The following is a 19,642-nucleotide window of genomic DNA, read 5'->3' as shown; positions in this document are numbered from 1 at the left end:
ACTATTTATGGAGGTTTCAGGACTTTATCAACATCATCAAGCAGGCAGCTGTGTTTTGCATTTTTGTATCCAACTGCATTTCCTTCAAATCCTCTTTTTCTCCTTAAGCTTTTCAAAAGGTGTATGAGGAGAATGTACAAACGCAGCATGAACATTTTACAGCTTGGCCACAAGCGGCCACAAGGCTGGCCGGAAGCGAGTCAGCCAGGATGGAGATTTTTTTTTTTTTAAGTTTGTTTATTTATTTATTTATTTATTTATTTAGAGAGAGAGCAGAGTGAGGGAGGGGCAGAGAGAGTGAGAGAGGGACAGAGGGAGAGAATCCCAAGCAGGCTCTGCACTGTCAGCACAGAACCCGAACCCACAAACCCTGAGATCATGACCTGAGCAGAAACCAAGAGTCGGGCGCCTAACCCACTGAGCCCCCCGGGCGTCCTTGCCAGGATGGATGTGGTACCTACTGTGTGGCACATAGTGTGCGAGGCCTTAAGGTTACGTTGCCCTTGGGCAGGTCCCTGGCGGATGGGGGGAGCTCAGGGAGTGACTAACCCTGCACTGGGGTGCAGAAGGATGTCTACACGGTGATGGCTGAGCCACGTCCTGAGAGACAAACAGGAATTCTGCATGTGAAGAGTGGGGGAGGACTAGAGGGCGAGAAAAGCATGTAGCAAGCAGAACACACATGGGAGCACACAGAGCTGGGTATGCGATGAAGCATCTGGGATGACAGGGCCAGGCTGAGGCAGAAGGGGGGCCCTGCACACAAGATCTTGACCTTTCCTTTTATCCTCAGGGCACGGGCAGGACTACTGATGATTCAGTCCAGAACTAGCAGATAGAATGAGCTGCCACTTAGTCCCAAGTAAACGTAAAAAACCCCCAGCCTCTGGCTTGTACACATGAATCGCTGGAAAACGACTCAGGCCCTCACTGGGGTCACTATGATCGTGGACACAAGAATGACAATCTTGATTTTCTGGTTTCCCAGACCAGAGAAGCGCAGAAACAGCGCATGTAAGCTTTTTCGTATCCATATGGTGTGACAGGGCGTTAACTAAACCTACTTGGGGGGATCATTTCACAATATACGTAAGTCAAGTCGTTACGCGGCAGACCTTAGGTACACACAGGGCTGCGCGTCAGTTACATCGCAATCGAACTGAAGGAAAAGAAGCAACATGTGGAAGGGGAGGGAAATGCGAGCTGCCAGAAGCCAGTGCAGTGACCACAGCCTAAAGGGACAGCTGAGGTTGGAAGGCACAGACAGGAATTCGAGGCGGGGGTGGGGGCAGGGGTGGGGGGGGGGGGTCAGGACAGGCTGGGGGGGGGGGGCCTCACGACCACCGGAGGGGTAGCTGTCAGGATTAAATTAGTTAATGTTTGTAACAACTTCAAATTCACGTAAGTGTGAGACCAGTTTGTTGTGATGCTCTACTTCTGTTGGAGCCGAGTGTTAATCAACCCAGACTTGGATGAGGCGAGTGGGGCCCGTGAGTAAGCCCAGGGCCTCATGCCAACAAGTGGAAGGGACTCAGCCGGGAACGTATCTTCCTTTTTCTGACTCTGCGTCTAGTTTCCCTGCAGTTTTCCAAATGGTAGAGTATATTCGATTTCAGAAGGCAGGGAACTGTGACAAAATAGAAGCCAGAGTTGCAATTTCAGAATGATTCTCACGCAAAATATAAAGTAACACGTTGGGAGTGGCAGGGTGAGTGTCCTGACAGCTGCTGGCCGCCGGGGCCGGTCCAGGGTAAGGCACTGGGCTGCGTGACAACCTGCCCTTCTGTGCCGAAGGGGCCTGAGAGGGCTCGTGGTGTCCATCCCTGGTCTCCTGAATTTTCTTTGTTGCCAACTCACCCCAAATCGAATAAACCAGAATAAAATTTGCACAGTCCTCCCAACATCTTCTGTCAACCTGATTCATAGGCTATCATCTACCTTGGTCTGTCTAATTTGCCCAAATGCCCTGTCCGATACTCCAGCCTCTACGTTGGGACTGGACCTTCACACTCAGTCTCTGCGGAAAATGCCAGGGCGTCCCTAATCCTCCTACTCTTGTCCCTTCCCTGGGGATTGTACTGTCCCTCCATCTGCTCCCCCCTGCCATATAAACATATGTCCTTTGTACACTTGGTCCCCCAATTAATGAGCCTCAACTGGAATTTCCAGTTGATTTCCAGTCCCTGATCAGCTGATTGCATATCCTAGTACAGACAGCTTCAAGATAATGGATTGGGACAGTTGTGTTTCGTGGATACTGTGACCAAAGCCATTTGGCGGTCCTCCCCAGAGATAGCCTTTGTGGCCAGAACAAATATAACGCATTCCCCTGAAAAACAATCTTGCATGCAACCCAAAGGGTAAATTGTGTTTGGCTTTTCTTCTGTGTAAAAGTCAATGGGAATCAGATTTGGCATGGCCCACGCCTCAAGAGTTGGCAAATGGCCAACTTTTATTGCTTTTATATGTCAATGCAACATTCTCCATGTGCAGTTAAGCTGTGCATGGAGCTACTCTCTGAAGATAAATAAATAAGTCCACTTTTTTTTTTTTTTGCCTTAGTTTCCTATCTGTAAAAGCAGAACTGATCATTTCAAATGTTTACATAATTCACTGGCAAACTGTGAGAAATGAACTATATTTGTAAGCATTTTTGAAGGTGAAAGGGATATTATTGAAGTATGTATGGCATTCTAAAAAAATAAATCACTTATCTCTAGTCCTATATTTAAAACATAGTTTTGTGGACCTTGATTTTGTTTTAAAATAACCCAGGCACCCAAAAGTACATTAGAAGTTTTTATAGTTTTGAGGCTTCAGGAAATCCTTCTCCGGGATTGCTGGGGACAAAGCCCATGTCTGTTAGCATAAGAGACACCTTTGTTTATAGAACCTTAGGGTTGTGACAAAAACTGACACAAGCCAGGAAATGTAAAAGTTAACGGTGGTACTTTGTGCGAAAGGTATGCTACGGGGCTGCTGGTTTTCCACAAAGTCTGGATTTTAAGGACAAAGTTGGCTTTAATTTCCAACTCTCTGGCTTTTTTCAACAAGAGTCATAGTCATACAGCTATTTAAACAAATGTCTTTGAACTTCCTTAACTTAAAGAAGTGACCCTTAGGTTAATGAATGTTGTAAAATGCTTATTGTTTGAGCAAATGAGTTGGTTCCACCTGCTGATGTCCGCTCTCTAAGTGCCACAGAAAGGCAGGAAGACTAAAGTCTCACACAAGAAACCCAAGATATTTTCACTCTTACCCCACGCTGACTATTCTCTGAGGTCAAGAATGGCCATCTGTCCTTTGATCCCCTTATTTAAAATGCCCTAAATTAAGCTGATTGTAAAAAAGGGATGGCTGCCAAATTTCCCTGACTGAGCAAGTAACACCCAAGTACATGAAATGCAAACAGAGGCCTCCAGCAGGTGATAAATTAAAGGCAAGTTGGGTGGATGAAGTTTTAAGCCTTCATTGACCAGGATGAAGTCCTGGTCAATGCTCTGGAACCTACGTGGATGTCTCTCCACAGGAAGTGGATGAAGGGAATACAGAACTCGCCACCACACCACACAACAGTCCCACCAAGAGGCGCTTCGCTTACAGGTCAAGGAGGACCTCCGGTAGGATAGACAGAACATTTTTGTATATGACACAAGATCTTTGTGGTTCTAATAATAATGTACTTTCACAACAATCAGTTCTCTTAGTAACACATAGTAACACACAAAGCAAAGGAAACCTGCTTTGTCTGAGCAACTTCATTGTATCTCCCTCAGACCAACTGGGTCTTAACAGGGGTGTGCAGGGAATCATCTGGGAAACTTTTTTTTTTAGTTCTGCTATCCCTCTTTCCCCATGGGAGATTCTGAATTAGGAGGTGTAATGTGGGGCTGGGATGGTGATTGACAGATACATACATACATAAATGTATAGGAAGAAAGACAGATGATAGATAGATAGAGAGTAAATGGTAGATTGTAATTCTAAAGTGATTTTGATGGGTTCTACTGTTCTCTTAAGTGATATATGGCCACATCATTCAACTGCCAATAAAAACTAACTCATACTTAAAAAAACTTTTGTAACATTTATTTATTTTGAAAGACAGAGAGAGAGCACTAGTTGGGGCAGGGGGTTGGAGACAGAGAGAGAGGGACACCGGAATCCAAAGCAGGCTCCAGGCTCTGAGTTGTCAGCACAGAGCCCAACACAGGGCTCAAACCCATGAACCGTTAGACCACAATCTGAACTGAAGTCAGACGCTTAACCGACGGAGCCACCTAGGCACCCCAATTTATACTTTTTTTTTTTTAATGTTCTTATTTACTTTTGAGATAGAGCATGAGCAGGGGAGATACGGGGGCGGGGGGTGGCCAGAGGATCTGAAGTGGGCTCCACACGGACAGCAGAGGGCCTAATTCATACTTTCTACATAATTAGAACACAATAAAAGATACACCTCGGGCTTTATTTCAGCCAGTTTATTCGTTTGCCCTCTTACTGAAAATGTATCCTCTGCCAGGTGCTGCGTGAGGTCATGAGTTCACAAAGAAGACGTGGCCCTGTCTTGAGGAGTATGTGGCCCTCGTCAAATAGGCAGACAGATAAAATAACACTACGGTTTACCTGATACGTGCTGTCATTGTGTAGGAGAGTGTTCTGTGGGAGTCGAGGGAAGAGAACACTAATTCTATCCAGAATGACAGAAGATTCCACAGATGAGGGGACACTTGGGCGGGGTCTTACTCAAAGAGGAGACTTTTCAAGGTGGTGACAGGGGAAGAAGAGAAGCCAGAGCCTTCCACAGAGAAGGATCAGAGCGTTGAATTGTGGGTGTTTCTAGAGTGTCTGGAGAAGTTCAGAACGGCCAGTGCACCGGATGTGTGAGTAGGGGGATGAGAAGGGCAGTTAGGGTGGGGATACGAGGAGGGTGTGTGCAGGGGAGATGGTACTGGCAAACCAAGAAGGGGGCTGGACCCTTGGAAGTCCCCTTTGTCATTCCGAGGGAGGGGGGAGGCTCCACCCAGTACTTGATGTTTTGTTTGTGAAAACATTTAGAGTTAAAAACCCTGTCACTTTTTCAAGTGATCCTCACACAGCCACATGACACAGTTAAGTGAAATATTGCAAAAGATGGCTTTATTGAATGTTATTGTTTCCATTAAAAGGTACGCATTAAGCCTAGTGTAAAAAGCACCATCTATTAACCAAAATATTCAGAAAACCAGCTTATCAAACCCTCCCTTTGCTTTAATATTTAAGATCAGCTCAAAATGATCTTAAACTCATTCTGAGGGGTGTGTGTGTGTGTGTGTGTGCGCGCGCGTGTTTGGAGGGGAGAAGTACAAGGTGGAACAGGACCTATTTCTCTATCACTAAAAAGCAGGACGCCTGTGGTGAGTCACATGATATCGCAAATATAGCATCGGTGTCTAATAGTGACTCTGACCCAGCCAGTCGGCACAGATACACAGTTAGTGATGATTAAATCATAGCAGTGCTATCTGGGGTCTAATAATGTACCTCTTTTGTTATATAAAACTTGACAGGGGATGTTTAACATCTCTTATTAGTGAAAACTCACATGTAAACGCTCGCTAGAAATAGTTGCTGCCACTGTAGTGAATATTCACTCGATATTTAATTTACTTGGGAGACACTGGAGGAGAACACAACCTTCCTGATTAGGAAGTAGGTGATTAAGTCTCTCCAGAATGGCCAGATCATTCTCCAAAAGGTTGTATCACAGCAAGCCTGGATTCCGTCTGCTTTATTAGTATCCTGATATGTCATCGAGAAGCATGCTTTTGCCTCTGCTTTCTTCTTTCAGCTGCATCCTTAGAGGTTTCATTCACTCTCAGAGCAGAGAAGTCCCCAGCACAAATCCTCAGCTAGACTGACCTACTCAGGGAGAGGGAGAGGGGAGGGGTCAGGGAGAGGCGGAAGGGAAGGGGGGGAGGGGGAGAGGGAGAGGGAAAGAGGAAGGAAAAGGAGGGGAGAAGAGCTGGCTTCTTACTCCTACTAGGTAGGTATTGTTGTGGATCTGTAATAGTGGTTCTCACCCCCATTTTCCATTCGAATATTCTGGGGAACTTGCCAGCAAACACCAGTGTCCTGACCCCACTCTGGGGACTCTGATCTAATTCGTCCAGGGGCAGGCCCAGAGATCGGTATATTTTAAAAGCTCTCCAGGTGATTCTAACGGGTGGCCAAATTTGAGAACAAGCACTCTAACTCTTTGGAGGACACAACAGACGGCTCTGATGTGCCAAATGGCCTCAAGATGCCTACAATTTGGTTGGGGAAACAAAAAAAACAACCCTCAAGTGGAGAGTAATCTCACCTAGACTACCATTAAGTACAAAACTGTGTGGTGAGTTCTGCTAGAGAAAAGGCAGGGCTCTAAGACCAGTCTGGAAGACACCACGAGGACGGCGTGTGTGCTGGGCCTTGAAACGGGGCTGAGATTTCATTAAGTTCCCTCTTCCCATCCCCACTGCCACCACCCCAACCAAGCGCCTTCTAAGAGGATTTCATTCTTGGGAGCCTCCATCTTGCCTCTCTTCTCTCCATTCTTCTCATTTTTATGCCTTGAAATCCTCAGTCCTACCATGCCATGCCTCTGCTTAAAACCCTTCAAAGGCTCCCGAGAGCTTGTGGAACTATGTCAAATCTCAGACACTCCATGATTGGCCTGGTGCTCTTTCTCATTACCACCCCTAGCAAGATGGCCTTGCCTTTGTTCCTCAAATGTCCCGATTCCTTTCTTGCCTCGGCGCTTCTGTATCTGCCGGTCGCTCTGCTTGGACACTTGTTCCCTGGCTCTCAAGGGACAGATTCCTTTTCACTCCTTAGGTCTTGGGTTACATGTCATCTTCTCAGGGAGGCTGTCCTTGACCAGCCAGTGGAGAGCAGCCCCTCCACCCCAACTTCATTCTCTATGCATGTACCAGTTTATGAACTTAACAGCACTAATCACAACCCAAGTATCTCATCTATTCATTACCAACTTTTGCTTTCTCTGCTAGAATAAACTTCTATAACAAGCTCTGTCTTGTTCCCTGGTATCCATGCTAATGAGCACAGTGCCTGGTACAGAGTTGGTGATAAAGAAATAGCTGGATTTATGGGGGCTCCTGGGTGACTCTGTCGGTTAAACATCCGGCTTCGAATCAGGTCATGATCTCGCAGTTCGTGGGTTTGAGCCCCCCGCATCAGGCTCTGTGTTGACAGCACGGAGCCTGGAGCCTGCTTCAGATTCTGTGTCTCCCTCTCTCTCTGCCCCCCCCCCCCACTCGTGCTCTGTGTCTATCTGTCTCTCAAAACTAAATAATAAAAAAATGTTAAAGAAAATCTTTAAGTAAAAAATTTAAAAAAGATTGATTATAAGTATTAATGATGTAACACATGTAAATACTTAAGTATTTACATAATAGGCATTCAAAAAAGGTAAGTATTCTTCCTTTCAAGATATTTATTTATTTATTTATTTATTTATGTATTGAGAGAGACAGAGAGAGCATGCTCACAAGAAGGGGAGGAGCAGGAGAGGAAGAGAATCTTAATCTTAAGCAGGCTACATGCCCAGTGTGGAGTCCAATGCGGGGCTTGACCTGGTGACCATGAGATCACGTTTTGAGTCGGAATCAAGAGTTGGATGCTTAACCAAATGAGCCACCCAGGTGTCCCTCAAGACATTTAATATTTAGTTAAATATGATTTGCCTTTGTTATATATGTTCTTGATGCCTGATGTATAAAACAGAACTTTGAAGTTAACTTTTTCCATATAAAAATCTCCTAACATCCATTTTTAATATATAAAATGTTAGTCTGGATGGATAAAATTTGCACATTATTCCTAATTTCATAGATGTAATTGGATTACGAGGCTAAGTGTAGCTTCCTTTCCTTCTTTTCTGCATCTGATGGTGATGCTAATTTGCAATGAAATGCCCCAAAGCCTAGAAACAAGGAAGGAGAAATCCTGGACAGAGATGACACAGACATTTAATTTCAAAATAATCAAGCTTTGATATTTTTACAAGTGAATAGTGTGCTAGTTCCCCAAAATGGCTTATATATGAGAAAACAAAGAAGAATTCAGGAGTGGAAGAATAAGGCAAAAATGAAAAGCAAAAATGAAAATGAAGAGATTTTAAGTGGTTCCCAAATTTGAGTCATACACCTGTTACTAGGCATCCCCTCAGGGCCTGTGGTTAGTATGACTGGGAAATGCTACAATTTATATTCCATCTTGGGAATTCACAACAAATAATAGCACAGGCAAGGAATTATGTGCTAATTCTATGAGCATGTTAAGAAAATCTGTTTAACAGTGTCAAACTCAGCAATTCCCCAAATTGCCTGAATACTTAATTCTCTCTCTCTCTCTCTCTCTCTCTCTCTCTCTCTCTCTCTCTCTGTGTGTGTGTGTGTGTGTGTGTGTGTGTGTGTGTGTGAGAAAAGGGACTGAGACTTAATTAATATCCTATGGCATTAATGTGCAATGGCATATAATTTAGAAAATGTTGGGTTACTGATTTCTCTTCTCTGCCACAAAAATCCTTTCTTGTTGTTTCTCCATAGTTTTTCCAATGCTCTTCTTGACCCAAGCAAGCCATTTGACAAGAATTCCTATTTTATCTTATGGATATAGAAAAATGCATTTTGCCTTTGGAATGATGAGTGGTTGCAAAGAAAAAAAGAAGACACTCAGACCTAGGGCGCCTGGGTGGCTCAGTCAGTTGAGCATCTGGCTTCGGCTCAGGCCATGATCTCACAGTTCCTGAGTTCGAGCCCCACCTCGGGCTCTGTGCTGACAGCTCAGAGCCTGGAGCCTGCTACGGATTCTGTGTGTGTCTCTCTCTCTCTGCCTCTCCCCCAGTTGCACTCTGTGTCTCTTTCTCTCAAAAATGAATAAACATAAAAAAAAAAAAACCCACTCAGAACTAATTCTAATGATGGGGTGGTGAGGGGACAAAAATCCAAAACTTTGTTTTAGAAACAATGACTTTGTCTTTCTTCTCCACGCTCTTAAGCCAAGACAGTTGGTTTATTCCCAGGAGGTCAAAGTTACTCCAAAATTAGAGTAAAAACTCGGAATCAGACCTATAAATACAGAGAATAAACCAATGGTTGCTAGAAGGTAGGGGGTAGTGGAGGGGCAAATGGGTGGAGGGGAGTGGGAGACATAGGCTTCTAGTTATGAACTGAATAAATCACGGGAATAAAAGGTACAACACAGGGAATATAGTCAATTATACTGTAGTAGCAATGCATGGGGACAGATGGTAACTGCACTGTGGTGAACGCAGAATGATGAATAAACTTGTGAAATCACTATGTTGTACACCTGAAACTAATGTATTATTAAGTGTCAACTATATTCAAACAAAAAAATCTAAGAAAATTTAGTGCCACTTCTTGGGACTTTAATGTACATTTTATGTACATGAACCTGTATTTCCTTTGACGTTTTTGTTTTAAAGGACAGTGATTTCTATAATAATAATGGCACTTTGAAAATAGACATTCCAAAAAAGCAGATTCTTTATTAAATCTTAAGCTATCCCTGAGAAAAATATCTTCATATGAATCTAAGGTGCTCTTAGATTCACTTATAGTTCACCTATTTGATGAACTATAAAATGCTACAACAGCACAATGGACTTCACAATAAACTCAAAGAAAAATACTGTAATTACCTGCTTTATAGTGAATAAAATATTCAATAATTATTTTTAGGATGTAAGAGGCATTTCAGAAAATAAGAATCAATTCCTTTTTTTAATTAAAAAGAAAAGCTATTCTAAATTTTTATTAAGTTTGTTAGAAGAGCTAGCAACATTTCCCTACGTTGAAGCTTTTAATCCCAACCAAAAAAATGCATACCCAAGTACACATATAAAATGCAATATATGCATGCAAATGTATGCATTTGTATGTATATATAACATTATTATATTTCTAAAACATTGCAGTTGACAAAATTATAGCTACTAAGACCAAGATATCATGAAAGTAGGGGATTAGAGGGAACAAATTTAAATTGCACCAAATATAGTTTTCAAACATAGTCAAATGTCCTAGAAAGCATTCATTTCCAAAACAAATGAATTCACACAGAAATGTTGCTCCATTAGGTAATCATTCTCCTCAGTGACTGCCTTCAGTTGTTCAGGAACTTGGCTACGGCAGCCTGAAGTAGATTTTCCTATGAACATTTTTTGAATCAGTTTGAAATAAAATGTGTTTGTGCTTACGTTTTCTTATATAACAGCCTGGTCTTTACCAAAATTATTTCAGTGCTTAGGGGCATGTTTCTCTGGGCCTGGTCTTATCTCCATCTGTGTTGAAAGATTGTCAAGTAGCATTTGAAAGTCTCCTTTCTCTCCATCACCTATGGATCCCCCACAGGCTGAGGGGAAGGAGGCAAGGAAGCATTAGTTGCTGTTGGGTTTCCTGAGATGAACAAAGATAAAGAGATTAAAATAGAAAATATTTTAAATTGGGGCGAAAAACAAAAAACCTTGCATTATCTCAAATCCATGGTTAATAAGGAATTTCGTGTGTGCACGTGTGCCTGTATACGTGCGTGTGTGTGTGTGTGTGTGTGTGTGTGTGTGTACCTTTTAGTGGATGAAAAAGTCATCAGTGAACAACTACTAAGGCAAATGGGTAACACAGAGGTATTTCAAACTCAGCAAGTCAAAACAGAATTCATTGTTTTTCTCTTAAAACTCCTCTGGTATTTTGTAGTATAGGATTATTACTATTATCTTAGATTCTCAAAGTAGAAACCTCAAAGTTCTGCTTTGATTGGTCTACTTCTCCCTTCCTCCTTATCCACTCATCATGTTCTTTTGATGCATATCCAATGCACTCGTCAATCCTAGTCCTGGTTTCACCACCCACATCAATTTCCAGCTATGTTCTTGGGACAGCCACCTGACTGGTGTCTGATTCTAACTGCCTGCCTTCCCACTCCATCGTCACACTGCTAGCTCCATACTGCTAGAGCATATATTTATTCACAAAGCAACGTCGCTTCAATTTTTTGGTGGTTCTTTAAACAGCCAACATGCATTGAGAACTACCATATGCCGGCCATTGTACCAAATTTTACGTGTAGTACCTAATTTTTCTCTTCATAACATCCTATGAGATGGATACAGTTATTGTTGGCACTTACCAATGAGAACATAAAGGCATAGGGTTTATATACCTGGTTTGTGGTTCCGGTAGGTGGCAGTGCTAGTGGTCATCTCAGATTATCAGATGCTCTTGATCATTCCATTATAAACCTTTCCTCAATGTGGTTGCCAAATGACCCTCCAGTCTTTTTCACAAGGAGCTAGCAGACTGTGAATTTCTCATGTTCAGTTATTGTACACCAAGGGTCAAGAGTCTTTAAGGCCCTGGGCTAGATAGAATGTAAGGTGAGGGCACGGTGGCTCTCATAGCTTCCAGCTCCCTTTCCCAACTAGGGTGCCCCTCAGGACCCACAGATGGTAATGGAAGTATCTTGATCGCAAGCAATGAAACATTCGCCCAACAAATGCTGCAGAACTTTTTATAATACTCTGCCCCTGTGGGATATGGAATGACATTTCCCAAACAATGTTTTTCAGACATAATCACACACTACGAATCAACTTTGTAACATCTCTTTCCACGACTCATTCGACTCATTCGTGAGACCACTTGAGGAAGGGTAGGGAGGGGGGCAGTGAGGGGATACAAAGGCAGGGACAGGATAACTTGGGTCACAGCTGTCGTCACAGACTTGTTTTTATCAAGGACTATCATTTGAGTTGTTACCAAATTTATAAGAAGAAATAGTTACATAAAAAACAGGAGAAGAAAAGGTTAGACATTGCTAAAACTGCCCTGATATATTCCACATATGCTGTTTGATAAATATTTTATTGTTATTCCAGGAAAAGCTTTTAAAGGAATACATAAGCCAGCAATTATGGGGAAGGGATGTCTCCTTCTCAGAGATAGTAGGAATGCCAAAGACAGCTCTTTGCTGCGAAGGAAAGGGTGGACCGACTCACAATGGCATGCTAGGGGAAAGGTGCACAGACGTACCGAAGGAGCCAAAGTCCCGGGCAGTAACTCTTCCTTGCGTGTGAACAACAAAAACCACACAAACATCTCCGGTGCAATGTTCTGTGTGATCTGGATAAATCAGAGACACTTGGCTTTTGTGTGTGTGTCCTCCTAGCTGTGTTTCTGCCTAACAAGTATCCGAACCCTGACGCAGAAAGCCGTGCTGGAGGAAGGCCTGGCTCCTTGAAACTGATGGTTGAATGGTTAGGACGATGCCCAGCTCTAAACTGATAGCCTCTGATAGATATTGAGGGCCTGAACCCACTGCTGACTGGAAAAACTTAGGCAGATATTCAAAGTCATTATCTTATTCAAATTAAATTGGAGACATTCCAGTGCTCCAAGCTAACTGGGTGTCTTGGTATAATGCTAAACACATTTCCAAGGGTTTTGTTTGTTTTTGTGGGTGTTGTTTTTTTTTTTTTTTTTTTTTTTTTTTTTTTTTTTTGGCTACTTATCAGTACTATCTTAAATGCCTTCCTTAGAGTCAATACAATTTATTGAAGTGTATGTGTCTGATGGATGTTTACATTTCCCTGTTATAAGAGAGGCTGTTTACGTCATCAAAAAATTACCATGAAAAGTGATCACTGACAGCCAATTGGCCATTATAAGAAGACGTTATTTCTGAAATATTTGAACAATGTAATTTAAGAGCCTGTTCTTCCACTCAAAGGTATACATGCCTAGATTGGAGATTTCACCTAAAATTCGAAATGATATGGAAACTTCTCCTTTAAAAGCCACTTGACACAGTACACAAATATTCTTCAGTGTGTCAGGGACAGAGGTATTTTATCAATGGCATTTAAAAGCATAAACGAATGTTAAGTACAAACTGAGAAAACATTTATCCCCCTAAGCTATAGTTCACCAAAAAGTAAATCATAACCCTCAGCATTTTTGAAACCTATAAAAAGGCTCCTACAGTAGTCTCTCTTCTTTTCTTAAATGGCCTTTAAATAAATATATGAGTCAGTTAAGAAAGCCATTTACTTGAATTGAAGTGATAATTCTGCCAGGACGTCAGTATAATTAATTGTGGGTAGCAGAAGTTTTAAATGAGGCTACATTAGAGATTCTAGGTTTTTTGTTTTTTTTTTTTCTCACTCTACCTCTATAATTAGAGAAGTTTTGGGTGGATCTTGAAATTGTGACTTGTCATGGAATATCATGTCTACACGCACTTGTGACAAGCCTTACGGCATATTCTTTAATGACCACAATGGGGGGTATAATGCACAGACATATATATTGTATGCATATACAGCAATCCAGCCTCCTTCCTACTACTACTATTGCTACTCTACACATACACACTCACACTCACACACTCCCAACACACGCACACTCCCCCTCACACTTGTTCTGTTTCGTTCACAACCCTGAAATTTTCATCCCTAAGATTGCACTGTTCCAATTTACTTCAACGTCTTCCACATCAAATACAAAGTTATTTTAGTCACAGACTTTTATTCCTGGTAAACTATTTCATAAAAGAACTCAAACCACCCTGCCTTCAAAATTTCTGCTTGCCTATGCTACCTGCACCGAGGACTGAAATAACCACATTTCATAAACAAATACACTTTCCTACAAATGGGTGGTCTTCCTGTGTAGGATGTGTTTCAAAGGGTGCATCCTGTCAGCACAGCCGACCGTGTCTCGAGGCACTGTAAGGCATCACTAGAAAACTGACACCAGCTGAGAAACTGAACGAGTGAGTTTCAGGAGACAGAGAATCCATAACACATTTGGGAAAATTCTGCATTTCGTGTCAATAACATTGAAACGAGGGGTGTATACCTTCTAAAAGTTCACTATGGCAAAGAAGAAAAAAGTTCTACACAAGGAATCGTTTTATGCTAATCATTTAGCTGGCATTAGAATATTCCAAGTTATATCTGTCTAGCCGTCAAGTAAAGATATTAAAAACAAATACAGTTTTAAAAGGTACGCACATGATCGGCCACTAATGTCTATACGCCAAAATTAAAATCTCAGAGGATACTGAGACATTTTCTACATTTTCATCCTAATAGGAAGATAAAGCACAAGACACAAGAACGTGTCTGCTGGGACACTGGGCATATTGTAACGCTGAACAAAATGTTTGATTAGCTCATTAACTCCATCCACCTTTTGTCACCCCTTCCTAATAGTTTTTTCATTTAACTAGATGCATTTTTCACCCTCTGTTCGGAGCACAAAAGGACCAAACAGCACAATTCCTGCAGCCTGAGATATGCTAAATATGCTAAACGTAAAAATGCTAAATAAAATAGCAGCGCAGTCTTGGAATAGGTGAATGGGGAATTAGGATCTGCGTGCTCAATCCGAACTTCAAAGCAAACACTGCTTGCCTAGTGGACAATGCAGCAGGGTTAACACATTACACATCTCCAGGTCTTCAACATTTAAGTGCAGCACAAGACCAAAAAATAAGCAAACCTTTTGCAGCAAAGGCTGCAGATCGCAAAGGAGCCCAGAGGCTATGAAGGATTCACGCTTTACCTACCGGCATTGTCCATGTCTCAGGAGTGGCGAGGCGAGTTCTGTAGCCTGGCAGCCGGGGAGCCCCAGCTCTTCTCCTGGCTAACAAAGCACCCTGCCCTTCTGCTGATTATCAGTCCTTGCTGGCACACAGAGCATACTTCATGCACTGTCTGCAGGAGACACCGCCAGGAAATTTATATCTCCAAGGATGACAAACAGCCATTAGCTCCATTACAGGCTGATTAAGAGAGACTGAGCCTATCAAGTGGATACTTGAATCCACTGGGGTTTTCACCTCTGTTCCAAGCAAAGGCGGGGGGTGGAAATCACCGCAATGTGGAGAGTACAGCACATTTCAGAAAAGAAGTGTACATGCGATGCAGAGCACAGTGCTTTTCCAAAAGATGCCAGAGCAAACACGAGCCGGAAGAGGCACAGATAATTAAAAGGTAAAAAGGGATCTTTACAACTATAATAAATTCTCCTTTCTTCGGGGCTGATCTAAATGCGGTCCAGCCTTTATCACTGACATCACTGAATGACTGGGCAACTTTTCAATGTAGAATTTTAAAGTTTGTGGTGGTGGTTGTCCCTGTCATTGGGGTGAGCAAGGAAGAGCAGAAAAACCACCTTAAAATAAAGGCTACCTTTAATATTTCTGCACTAAATAAATGCTAAGAGGCCAAGTATTGTCATTCCATTTTGATTATGTTTTCATCATGACAAGTGTCCCTATTTCTGGTCAGAATTTCTGCCCACCTCTCCTCACAGAGAAATTCAAAGGCATTTCACTAACCATCACCAAGAACACTAGAAATAATTGCCAAAAAGATGTCAGGGGACTCTATTGTATGTTACAGTCCATAGCCACCTAAGTAACAGAAAGCTGGGAATCAAGAAAAATGCATTTACTAACGCAGGAATGTGCATGTCTTGTCTCTAATTTGTGCAAAGACGCAGTCACCTGAAACTACCTACGATACCAAGGCATAAGGAGGGGCAGAGAGCTGAAGAAATTGTGTGCCATGCTCTGTGGCTGTTGTGACATTCGATTTTGGGGACAGCTCAACTCTGTTTTCTGCATTTTCTAAGATAGACTAAAAAAATTTTTAGTGGCCTCATTTGACCTATGATACAAGGAATCCATACTACAGCAAGGGCCTACAGGTTTTCTAGGCGACAGGATTTCAAAAAACAGTTCATGGTGTTGTCACACCCTCAGGGTTGTTCAACTGGAAACGCAATTCATTTATTTGGCATTTCTGTATGCCGTTGGAATTCCTGATGACAAAGCACATGCAAATTATTTATAATCCTGTCTTCCATTTTTACAGCTTTTAAGTATTTCTGTTTTTAATGTCACTTTTGGCTTTCCTATAGATTTGCGATCCCTTCATTGTTTAAGTTTTTTTTAACATTTGTTCATTGTTGAGAGATAGAGACAGACCGTGAGCGGGGGAAGGGCTGAGAGAGAGAGAGGGAGACACAGAATATGAAGCAGGTTCCCAGGCTCTGAGCTGTCAGCACAGAGCCCGACGTGGGTGGGGCTCCAACTCACAAACCGTGAGATCCTGACCTGAGCCGAAGTTGGACGTGTAACGGACTGAGCCCTCCAAGCTCCCCGGAGTTCCTCTGCTATTTAAACAAAATACTCCATTTGTGAGATCAGCACTAGTACAACAATATTTTCTTCAAAGAAAAGTTGAAGTTCTCAGGGATTTTACACTGAGATTTTATCCCCATTATTTTAAATTCCGTCACACAATTGTGAGGATTATTAATTTTAAAAAAGCATTCTTCACATATTTTTTAAATGCTTGGATCCCTTAAGACTGAAATCACTGTGGCTTCCATACCTCATCCGCTTGCCCTGATTAAGACTGTCAAGCACCCAGAGTGAGTGCCATCAGGAGAAATCTAGGGCAAGCTAACTAGGAGTTAACAGGGAAGTATGAATGACAAAAGGGAGAGAAACTATTTCATGAAGTCTGGGATTTTGGTAAGGAGGAGATAAGAAGTGTCACGACCTGACAGTGCACATTGACTAATATGAATATATTTATATTAGCTCTGTACACAGTTCAAAACGTGGCTCTCGATTATTTTCATTAATACAGTCACCAAATTGTAAATGGATGGTGTGCCAAACGTTTGTTTTGTCGGTCATTTGAAAAACACTTGTTCTCATAAAACACTGATTAGGTTCCAAGGACAGACCATTAAATGCTGCTTAACTCATGATGTGATTTCTGTAATATCCATGATCTCCTACACACAATCCTAAAATCCAGAAAGTTCTGAAAATCTTAAGGTTCTTTCTTTTCTTAAAGTTGGGCCCCAAAATGCATATGTGGCACCACATGACTTGGCACCACATTTGAAACATTTACTTGTCTCGTTTTGAGTGAATAACATGTTTTACAACAAGAATTTTAACGTTATAGCTCTACAAGGGATGGGCGACAAGGCAAGATGGCCCGATGTAATGAAACTAACATCGTGTCTATCAGGAGTGAGGCTATTCACAAACAGCGTAAATTGCCACGGACGAATCTGCTCTGTGTCCCCCTGCATTCGCCACCAGCCCACCGCTGCCCCTCTTCCGTTCCCACCTGGCATCAGAAGATGGCAATGTACACTGTATGTTAACTAACTAAAATTTAAAATAAAAAAATAGATAAAATAAAATAAATTTTTAAGAAGATGGCAAAGTAACGATGGAAAAGCACAGTGAGTGGAACACTTTCCTCAAGCTCCAGGGAGAATGCACTCCCTCCATTGATTTAATTCAGACCTATAGTTAATATGCTCTAGTTGGGGAATGTCTGGACGTAAAATGTTTTCCACGCCCTTTCTAAGTGTCCCTGAGGTGCTGTGCAGCACAGTAGTAGCATCAATAAGTCTCAAGTTCTACAGCATGTTTTAAAATCGTTTTTTTTTTAATTTTTTTTTTAACGTTTATTTATTTTTGAGACAGAGACAGAGTGTGATCAGGGGAGGGGCAGAGAGAGGGGGAGACATAGAATCTGAAACAGGCTCCAGGCTCTGAGCTGTCAGCACAGAGCCTGATGCGGGGCTCGAACTCACAGACTGTGAGATCATGACCTGAGCCGAAGTCGGACGCTTAACCGACTGAGCCACCCAGGCGCCCCTAAAATCGGTTTTAACGTTTATTTGTTTATTCTAAGAGAGAGAGAGAGGCAGAGAGAGAATCCCAAGCAGGCTCTGCACTGTCAGAGCAGAGAAGGATGTGAGGCTCAGTCTCACAAACTGTGAAATCATGACCTACGCCGAAATCAAGAGTTGGATGCTTAACCGACTGAGCCACCTGGGTGTCCCATTACAGCATGTTTTAAACATAAATTTTAGTTCCTGTTTTTATGAGCCTTCTAATATGTATATTCCTTAGCTCTCTTCAAAGCACACGAATATGCTTGAGGCCACTGGTAATTTGGAGCACCGGCATCCAAAACACCCCCAGCGCAATCCCACCTACAGAGAGAAGGCTATAACCGGTCACCAGGGTTTTGTTTTTGTTTTTTGTTTTGTTTTTTAAAGGATTGTTCACCCGAGGTTGGTCTCAAGAGTTCGTGACTCCAGGCCAGAACAGCTAAGGTAGCAACTGCAAGGTTACCAGTGGGCATCCAGTACTTTCAAATGCATCACCAAGCACCTGGTGATAATCTGGCCATTATCACATCTCTCTTCAAAAAACCCTATTAGTGACTCTCTTTTGATTTCAGAGAAGAAAATATCGTGGCTTCCTAGAAAAGGAAGCTTATTTCATATTATTTCTTAACTTTCCCATGAGACGCTGTCACATTGGGGACACAGAAGGGAGCTGGTAGCAGTCATGCTCTACCTTTTCTGGCGGTAACCTGACTGTAATCCAAGCCCAGGTAGACCAAGAGCAGTTCACATGGGTACTATGGGGCACAAGAAGCAGACGTATTTTTCCAAGAGGTGGAGCCACTCCAGAATCATAGGCTAAATATACCATGGTTTGGCTTTCAGGGGACCAACTGAGATACTTCTCCACAAAGTTAGACTTTGTTCCTTAGAATGGAAAAATTAAGAGAATGAATTGTCCATGTAATTAAATTACTACATTGCTTGGCCCAGCAGATCAGACTATCTGATCTTCTTACTTTCTGATTTACCTAAAGAAACAAAGAAGTGCTATTGACTACCTATTGGCTAGACTATTGACTACCAATTAGGAAGTAGTTAAGGCTTGCTCCCAGTTACTTTGGGAATAGGTTCTATTGGAAATCTGTTCTGAAAAGATTTCAGATGCTGTTTTCATAAGAACAGCCATTGTATATTGATAGTGGCAATGAACAAAGTGTTTGGGTTTATAACTCTCCTGAGTACTAAACCAAATCCCTGAACTATTAAAAAAAGAAAGTTCACAGGAGGGAGTTCTGCGACAGATCATATTTCCAGGAAGATCAGGGCAAAAAAACTAGACATTTATCTAATGTTCTATTATCTGGATTTTAGGACAATACTTACTTGACATGCTTATGTTCTCCATTATTCCTAACCATTCTCCTTTGAGATTTCTCTTCTGGTGGAAGGTGGAAGGGAGTGTCTCCTGAATTAATTGTTAACATTTGCTTCTCTTCCCTTGTACACAGTCCATAGAAAAAGCCTTCTAGTCAAACAGACTTAAGTAACACCTTAATGTGAAGCCATGACACTTTTCAGCATACCCGGAACTTTGCTTGGAGTCTAGACCATAATGAAACTATTAACTCTCAGACACGGTCTTCTGACACGTTTGGACTTTTGGTCAAGGTGGTTTGCTGAGTCCCTGCTTCAACACTACCTTTCTGCTCCAACACACAGCAATGGTAGACAACATATCAAATAGGGTAAGTCACAGCTAGGCTTAAAAAAGCTAGGTAACCACTTCCGTGAATCGGAAAGGAGCCCAAAGCCCAAAGCAGCAATGAGGCTTCTGCTGAGGTTGCTGTGTTCAAGGTACAAAAGAGAGGCTGGAGGCCAGCGCGTGGCTTCTATGCAGT

At 42.2% G+C, this 19,642-nt stretch overlaps 1 protein-coding gene across 5 annotated transcripts in view; it reads right to left on the bottom strand.

Moving 5' to 3' along the window:
• The window catches only part of PHACTR2 (phosphatase and actin regulator 2), a 230,408-nt gene that overhangs the window by 140,050 nt on the left and 70,716 nt on the right, over window positions 1–19,642 (bottom strand). Inside the window, exon 1 of one of the 5 annotated variants that reach the window (XM_049653004.1) lies at window positions 14,635–14,716. The exons of the other annotated variants lie outside the window; for them this stretch is intronic. Within the exon in view, the coding sequence (XP_049508961.1) occupies window positions 14,635–14,647 (13 nt within the window). The 5' untranslated portion in view covers window positions 14,648–14,716. Of the gene's footprint in view, window positions 1–14,634; window positions 14,717–19,642 lie in introns of those variants that run through there. 5 annotated transcript variants of the gene reach the window in all.

This window comes from Panthera uncia (assembly GCF_023721935.1).
Source record: "Panthera uncia isolate 11264 chromosome B2 unlocalized genomic scaffold, Puncia_PCG_1.0 HiC_scaffold_24, whole genome shotgun sequence".
Taxonomy (NCBI): domain Eukaryota; kingdom Metazoa; phylum Chordata; class Mammalia; order Carnivora; family Felidae; genus Panthera; species Panthera uncia.
The sequence above is the reverse complement of the archived record's forward strand: the minus strand, read 5'-3'. Positions and strand labels throughout refer to the sequence as shown.